The sequence below is a fragment of the Mastomys coucha genome, unplaced genomic scaffold (assembly GCF_008632895.1).
Source record: "Mastomys coucha isolate ucsf_1 unplaced genomic scaffold, UCSF_Mcou_1 pScaffold17, whole genome shotgun sequence".
Taxonomy (NCBI): Eukaryota; Metazoa; Chordata; class Mammalia; order Rodentia; family Muridae; genus Mastomys; species Mastomys coucha.
The window spans coordinates 5,996,604-6,005,428 of record NW_022196899.1 but is presented as its reverse complement, the minus strand read 5'-3'; the positions used below and the strand labels follow the sequence as shown (position 1 = coordinate 6,005,428).

Genomic DNA, 8,825 nt, shown 5'->3' with positions numbered 1-8,825 from the left:
CAGTCCAGCCACTGACCAGTCCAGCCACTGACCAGTCCAGCCACTGACCAGTCCAGCCACTGACCAGTAAGTAACATGTTTTACACACCCCGGAGATTACTCACACAGTACTTTCTATGTAAAATAAGGACACTAGAGTTCTGGGGTCCAGGCACAAGAGCCTACACAAGTATCATTATTCTTCTTTGTTTGTCTCGGTTCTTTGTTGTTGTGGTTGTTGTTGTTGTTTGAAACAGCAATGATACAGTGTACTCCAGGCTGGCCTAGAACCCACCATCCTTGTGCTTCGGCCTTTCAAACGCTGTGATTACAGGTATGTGTGCGACCACATTTGGCTTGCTTTGGGGTGTTTTTGTTTTGTTTTGTTTTTTCTCTTAAAGCCTTTAGTGTCATGTTTATCTTATTAAATGACTGATTTGTGAAAAATTCATGATTTACATAGGATATAGTGATTAGATTTTTCTTAAAAAGTTATTCATATTTCATGTGTATGAGTGTTTGCTTGTACATATGTGCGTACCACATAAGTATGGGGACTGCAGAAGCTAGAAGAGGGCATCGGATCCCCCTGCGACCCCATCATGTGAGCCATCATACCCTTGCAAGAGCAGCAAGTGCTTAACCAGGCCTGATCATTAAATGCTGTATACGTTATTTTAAAATTGGAGACCGTGTTCACTCTCAGTTAGTCTCAAGATTAAGGCAGTCAGTATTGGAAATGAAATGACCTTAGAGAGGGAGAAATGCTTCCTTTTGAGAGTTCTTTTATTCCTCCAATCTTGTTTATTATGCTAGAATCCGGAGTGTTGGGACAGCTGCTGTTAATATGTGCCTTGTGGCAACTGGAGGAGCGGATGCCTATTATGAAATGGGGATTCACTGCTGGGACATGGCCGGAGCTGGTATCATCGTCACCGAAGCCGGTGGAGTGCTGATGGATGTAACAGGTGAAATCATGGCACCCCAAAGCATGTGGGGCTCTCCTTGCTGCGTGGGTCCTAATAGAAAAATGAAGCTGTATGAGTCTCTGCAAAGTCAAACATTAGTGGGTGGAGACAGTGGTGTAGCTAGTGGTAATAGCCAGGGAGGAATGCTTGAGACACTTCATTGTGAATAGCAAGAGCTCCGGGGAGGCCCGGAGAGGTCTGCGCCACCTCCGCGAGGCTCCGACCATGAACTTTGGACAGGGTCATAGTGGTAGTGAACAATGGGCTCTGGCCTCCACCTATTTTGCTCTGGCTTGGGTTGGTTAACTATTAACTCTGAGCAGAAGGTGAAATTGAGGAGAATAAGCCCGGGTTCAAAGAGTTCACCAGTAACCATTAGATACAACAGGCTATAACAGGAAGTGGGAAGAAAGCAATGTGACCACGTGTGAGTGTGAGTGTGCTTGTCCTTAGTCCTCACACATGTGACACATGTGTGTGAGTGGGCCTGTCCTCAGACCTCACACATGTGAGTGCATGGGTGTGAGGGTCCCTGCCTTCACATATGTGACAGACAGTACCTGGGTGTGAGTGTGCCTGTCCTCTGACCTCACACATGTGACAGTGCATGGGCATAAATGTGCCTGTCCTCAGACCTCAGAGAGATGAAGTGGAAGAGCACCCACAGGAAACAGAAAGGATCCCGCATGTTCAGCTGGCAATCCGTAGCGCGGTGGTCTTGACTCAGAAGAGATGCCTAGAGCCTTCCATCCTGGAGGCTGAAAGCTGACATAGGGTGATGCTTTTTTTTTTTTTTAAGAAAATTTGAGCATATTAAAATATTAGCATTGCCAGAGGTTATGGCTGCGTACAATCTTTTCTCATAATTGCTTTTGTTCAGATATAACCTTTCCATATTTGATTTGATTTCAGGTGAACCATTTGATCTGATGTCTCGGAGAATAATTGCCGCAAATAGTATAGCACTCGCCGAAAGAATAGCCAAAGAAATTGAGATAATACCTTTACAAAGAGACGACGAAAGTTAGTCACACACAACAGTGTCCAGCTGCTGTCAAACTTGCCGTCCCTGGGATGTTTAAGATGTCACTGATTTAAATTCAACTTTGAGGTCCTGATTTTAAAATGGAACCTTTTTTTAACAGATGACATATTCAAAATTAGATGGAATATTTGATTATTGAAAGAAAATTTGCATGTAATAATATTCTTGGGGAAAATATACAGGAGGTGTACTTAAATGAGCCAGTCATTGAAATTGTCCCCAGTCCATATGATCCCATTCAACTTAATATACTATTTATATGCACAGTTCTCAAATTAGAAAGTTTTCTGTTTGTGAGCGGCTTTCTCTGTGTTCCAGAGGCCATCTTTGATAGTCTGTAAGGCTGTAACAAGCAGGCTTTCCTGTGTAGAGGGCCTTTGTGTTTTATTAATCACTGTAATTAGCACCTGGCACAGTGTACCTGCCAGACAGTTAGGCAATCTAAAGTCGACACCTTAACGAGTGCTCGAAGCTGCAGTGCCTGCTTCTAATGTGTCCTAATAAGAGAACCATTCTTGTTCTGAGGTAGGAGTTACCTCACTTGCCTTTTTATATTTGATATTGCTATGCTGTTTCACAGGACCATGCTGCCAGGGACGACTGCTTCCTACTGTCTGTTGTAGGTTCTGCTTAAAGTCCCCCACCCCACCCCACCCCGCCGTGCTAGCGAGATTTTCACAGATGTCACCCATGTACCTGGTGTAGTTAGTAGCAGTGTTACGTTTTACAAAGTGCAGTATTCACATTCAGATCCGTACTCTGGGGTTGGCTGTGCTGACCCGTGTATAATGGCGTTAATGATGAACTTTTTGATTTCTTTCCAAACTTGCTGAATTTCATCACTGCTAATTCTAGATATTCTGTAAGGTCTTGGGCCTCTCAAACTCAAGAAAATGTAATGACTCCTATTCCTTTGTAAAGGATTAATTCATTGTCTAGCCTTGGCCCTTGGCATAGGAACAGACTTTTTGTTCTTAATATGTTTGAACCTTGCATTTGATAAAATGAAGTGTTTTTGTAAGTTTCAAGCCAGTTATCTTGTTTTGGGGGTGATTTAATATATTAAATCTATATACTATTCGGATTTGGGCACTCTAATTACTGTATTTATTACTGCTGTTAATTACATGCATTTAAACCGTCACGTACCATGTAAATTCTATTACAAGACAGGTTGCTTTGCAATTAAATTTATTTTAATTAAGACTTACGAATAACATTTTATTTCATTGTATTTATTTGAGTATCCCAGGCTGGCCTTGGAATTGTGGCATAGCTGAGGATGAACTTGGACTTCTGATGGTCCAGCCTTACTCTTTAAGTTCTGAGGTGCAGAGAAGATGGCCGTAGGCTACCACACGCAGTTTCTGTGGTGCTGGGGAACTGAGCCCAGGGCCGCATACTTGTTAGCTTAAGCACTGAGCTGCCCAAGCTGCACTCCAGCCCATGAATACATGTTGGATTAAAGGTGAAATTAATGATATTTTATCAAAGTTAACAGTCTCCGCACTTTTTAGGATTTGAAACCGATACTGGTTATGAATATTCACTTTTTGCATGTAGATTTTCCCAATATAGATTAACACTTTATACTTTCCCTATCTGTCTGTATCTTTTTATTCTAAGTGCAATTGAGTATTATCTGGCTAAACATTGCTTAGATGTGGAAAAAAGATGATAAGAAAGTAAATTACCCCAAAATAATTAGAAAATCTCTTTATGAAGCAGAACCTCTTACACTTAACTTACCATATCCCAGATTTTACCTCGTATTCTCATTTTCAGAGGGTTCTTTCCCTGGTTTCCTGAATATCTACAACTCTCACATTGATGACCCTTTGTTTTGGAAATATGTTAAAGTTTGTGATATAGCTTGAGGCTGTATGTAAGGAGATACAATGTGCAAGCCACTGGTTGTAGGGCTGAGTCTAATTCATGTTCTTGTGATTAGAAAATACAAAAGAATCAGCAGAAGAACTCTGATGTCTCTGGAGGCAAGGTTGCTGCCTCTGTGTGTGTAAGCAGGAGTGTGCAGGATGGCTCTGCGCATGTGCGTCGCCTGCTGAGCATAAGGAGTGGTCGGATACTCTGCTGAGGAAGCTGTGTAAGAACTATGCACAGAACAACTCTAAAGCGTTAGTGAGAAAAAAATTATATTTGTGTGTGTATGGAGTCAGGTGCATGTGTGCATCAGTGTGCCTGTGGCTGTCGGGGCAATTGAATCTGAGGGTCATCAGGCGTGGACCAGGCTTCCCTTCCAAGCCATTTCACCAGCTTGAAGATTGTAGAAACTCATACTTTGGAGCCCTTGACGGTGTTCAGAAATAATGCCTTCCTGACCAAAATCCTGATGGTATTCGGAGGAGGGAGATGTTGGCTTTCTGTCCCATTGACAGTTTGTCTGAGGTGATTAATAAGAAAAGGGTTACTTTGGTTCAGCTTGGAGTTATAGTCTCAGCGGTTGTCCTTGTGGCTTTGTCCTGTGGCAAGACTGTGCGTCATGGCTGCCTTAAATTTTACAATGATAGCACTCACTCATGGCCTGGAAGAATAGGGGGAAGGGAGTAGGATGCCGTAGTTGCCTTTGAGGGTATGTCTTAAGGTCTCTCACGTAGGCCTCCCTTTTTCGCTATCTCCCCAAACTATCACCCTAAAGCCTTTTTGATTATTTAGGGGCTTGGGGTTTGGTTGGTATGTTTGTTTCTGCTCTGTAGTCCAGGCTGGCCTAGAAGTCACAGTCCTCCTCTATCTGCCTCTGTACTGCTTACAGTATAGGCATGTACTACTGCAGTGGCTGGGCCAGCCCTTCCTTTATGACACAGGCCTTTGGGAGTTCGCCAGTGTTCAAACTATGAAAAGAAATAAAGCTAGGAATTAACAACTCACACGGGATGGCAGAGAGCCCCAAGTAGCTCAAACCATCAGAAAACAGAAGGCAAAGTTAGAATTTAACTATTCGCCAGATAGGAACACAGTGCCATAAATTAAAGCAGTGGTGTTTGCCCAAGGCCACGCAGGCAGCGCAGGCAGCTCAGTGAGGTAGAGAGTCCCAGGTAGACCGTGGTCTCGAGTGTGTCAGATGCCACTGCAGTCAGGTAAGGCCAGACAGGCTGCTCTTTCCTGCGAGTGGAATAGAGGTAGATGTCCACGGCAGGAGGAGACGCAGTGACCCCATCCCGTCAAGTTCACCGATCAAGTTCCAGAACTGAAATCATACAGAAAGGAAGAGGCCACCCAGATGAGTCAGTGGGTAAAGGTGCTCTTCTTCAAGTCTGACAACCTGAGCTTGATCCCTGGGGCTCTCATGGGAGGGGGAAACCCGGCTGCTGGAAGCTATCCACTAATCTAAACTTGTACCGTGGTTTGTGGAATGGATTTTTTTCTTTTTTCTTTTTTTTAAAGTAAAAGTTTCTGAAAGATACTATGTTTTTCTCACTTTGGTCAAAAAAACCCAACTTGGTCAGTAGTGCACATTCACTCAACCTAAAGAAAGATGGATAAACTGGACCATGTTGATAACTTCATCATGAAAACACCATTTCAGATGGTGAGGCATCCATGGCCCCATCACCATGGCACCCAGGAGATGCAGGGAGGAGAATCACCACTCTCAAAAAGAAAGAAAAAAACGAAAAGCGCATGAAGTTTGCTCTACTAATACCTGTACATTAGAAATTGTCTACATAAAAGCTCACACATGGGACAGTGCGTTTGCGAATGTAAGCAAATACGTTCTTAACAAAACGAGCAGACATTACCTGCTTGGTACAGTGATTAACCCAAGAAATGACATGGAAACAACACCCCAGAGCAGCTAAAACTGGAGCTCAGGAAATGGCAAACGACAACAGTCACCTGGAAGGCAGCACCGATGGATCTGTCAGAAGTATCCAGTCAGGCGACATGTCCTGGGGCCCAGCCTCCGCTCCTTGGTATATTATATACCTCACTCGCATTTCCCTCAAACATGTACCCTGCATGGCCTAAGTTCCTTTATACGTAAAACAGTCTTGAGAGTCTACCAACAACAGAATGGCTTTAAAGGGGGTAGAAGAGTCCATTGTGGGTACCATACAGCACTGAAAAAGGTGGGGGTGCAAGTGGGGGTGGGTGGGTGAGTGATAGTTACGCAGCAAAAACGCGATGATTTCCAGCCTGGCTCCGCCACTGCTTCTCAAAGGCGTACCCTTTCAGAAATTGCCAGTGGTTACCTAACTTAAAGAAGAGAAATGGCAGCCGCTTTTAAGGTGATCTACATTCTGCCCCCTTGTTTGTAGAATCACCTTGGAAGTTTTCCTGCCTGCTTCACTTGTTTCCTTTTCCCCTTTCTTACCATAGCCTGATACCATTTCTAGGGTGCACCCTTGACCCTCTTGTTTCCAACCAAGGGAGTCATGGGTGTCTGTGGATTTGACCACCACGCCTTTACTATGGACTCTTAGGTTGCCATGTTTACCTCCTGAAAGCTCACCCGGATGCACAGCCAGCTCCCTCCCGGGTTCCCCTCCAGAAGGTCCTCTTCCTTTAGTTGTTCCTTTTGTACCTAACTGCTGGGTTTTCTCCAGTTTCAAGCTAGGCTGTATATTCTCCCTGCTTTCAGACTGGAAACCAGTGTATTCGATCTTTACTTTTTCAAAGTTTACTCTCCAGCTGTCATTGGCACGGGTCCATGGAAAGTCCCATCAAACTCAGCCACACAGAACGGCACTTTTTGGACAGCATTCCAGCTGTCACTCCACCTGTCCAAGCCAGTTGACTCTACGTAGGTTCTTCATGACTATAAAGACACCTATACACCACAGTGGTTCTTTTTCTTCTGGGCACTACCCCTAGCACGCAGGCTGTGCTTATATTTTCCCACTCGTAGGTAGTGCATCTCTCTGTAAGAAGTCATACAAACAGCAGACCCAGGTAGGATAAATATAATTTGCATAGGAATTGAAAGGTCAGAAATGACTGAATGCAGCTAAGTCACAAAATCACCGGGTCACATACTTGGCTGTGATCCTAGAATACAGGACACCCAGGCAGGGCCATTTCAATTTCCAGGCCAGTAGGGGCAACATCAGAAGACTTAGCTCACACTACCAACAAAGCGGAAGAAATTGCATTTCAGGAGTGACAGCTGTCATCTTGGGTTGTGTCGGAGCATTCAGTCTCACCAGTCTGTCTGTTTGACAGTGGTTCCCAACCTTCCTGATGCTGCAGCCTTTTAGTACAGCCCCTCATTTTCTGGTGACCCCAAACATAAAATTATTTTTGCTGGCACACCCTTTTAAACCCAGCTTGGGGAGGGAGGGCCAGCCTAGTTTACAGAGTTCTAGGACAGTCAGAGCCACACAGAGAAACCCTGTCTTCAAAACAAAAAATTTAAAAATTATTTTAGTTGCTACTTCATAAAATTGTAATTTTGCTACTGTTATGAATCATAATATAAATACCTGTTTTTAGTAGTCTTAGGTGACCCCCGTGAAAGGTTCATTTGTCCTTCCCAAAGTGGTTGCAACCCACAGGTTGAGAACTACTGGTTTATAGGGAACAACATTATCTTAGGGTTTTACTGCTGTGAAGAGACACCATGACCAAGACAACTCTCATAAGGACAGAATGTAACTGGGGCTGGCTTACAGGTTCATTCAATCCATTATCATCAAGGCGGGAGCATGGCAGCATCCAGGCAGGCATGGCGCAGGATGAACTGAAAGTTCTACATCTTCATCTGAAGGCTGCTAGCAGAATAGTAGCTTCCAGGCAGCTAGGATGAGAAACTCATAACCCGCACCTGCAGTGACACACCTACTGAAACAGGGCCACAACTCTTAATCCCGCCACTCCCCGGGCCGAGCATAGACAAACCATCACGGTCCCTTTAAGATGTTCTACTTCCACTGTAACCTATATGTCCACTGGTCTTCGGTACTTTATTCTTTCAAGTCTTCAACTCCTTTTTACTAATTCATACACAATTATTTGTATTCCATTTTATCGAAGCAGTAAGTCAGATAATATATTTGCAGGTAATGTCTGTCAAAGTGGCTGGCCATGGAAACTCTAGTGTCTCCCTAGGGAGCCACTTTCATGCTCCTTGGAGTATTTCAGGATAGTGTGGTATATTCTTCCTCCGCAGGACCATCAAGACGTCTCAACCCCCATAGAGTAGACTCTGGGATGCTGTAGTCAGACAAAGTACAGTTTCTCCCAGCAGCTTATCAGCCATTATGACGAGGAGGAATCCCTTATCTTGGGTCTTGCCTTCACGTCTTCAGTGTCTGGATGTTCAACATTGACTGATGCTCTTCTCCGTGAGGGTCTTTCTGAATGAAATCTGCATCTTGGCTGTGGTTTCCCTGCAGAGAGTGTGGTGGAAGAAAAACCAGCCAGGGGCCCAGTGAGTTTCAAGGCCAGAGGCCTTTAACTTTCAAAGTATTGTCATTGATAATAAATGTTATTGATGTTTATTGAAGCAAGAGGTTCCTATGTTCAAGCCCGCTCTTTGCTTATATTCTAGGATATACTGATCTAGGTGAGCTTGGGCTTCCTAGAGAAACCCCGTCTCTAAAGGTTTACATGTATAGAGCACATTAGATCATGCATTATGCAGAGCACTGCATACTCAGCCTGTTTATTCCTCATAAAATGCCAGGGCTCGGTGGTGGTGAACACTTGCAGTCCCAGGATTTGAGAAGCCGAGGTACAAGAATTGTCATGCGCCGGGCGGTGGTGGCGCACGCCTTTAATCCCAGTGCTTGGGAGGCAGAGGCCGGCGTATTTCTGAGTTCGAGGCTAGCCTGGTCTACAGAGTGAGTTCCAGGACAGCCAGGGCTACACAGAGA

At 44.4% G+C, this 8,825-nt stretch overlaps 1 protein-coding gene across 2 annotated transcripts in view; it reads left to right on the top strand.

Annotated features, from left to right (window-relative positions):
• Positions 1 to 3,198, top strand: part of Impa1 (inositol monophosphatase 1) — a 20,962-nt gene extending 17,764 nt beyond the window's left edge. For both annotated transcript variants that reach the window (XM_031376340.1, XM_031376339.1), the window contains exons 8-9: positions 796 to 947; positions 1,860 to 3,198. In XM_031376340.1, the coding sequence (XP_031232200.1) occupies positions 796 to 947; positions 1,860 to 1,975 (268 nt within the window). In that variant the 3' untranslated portion in view covers positions 1,976 to 3,198. The remainder of the gene's footprint in view (positions 1 to 795; positions 948 to 1,859) is intronic.
• The last annotated feature ends 5,627 nt before the right edge of the window (positions 3,199 to 8,825 follow it).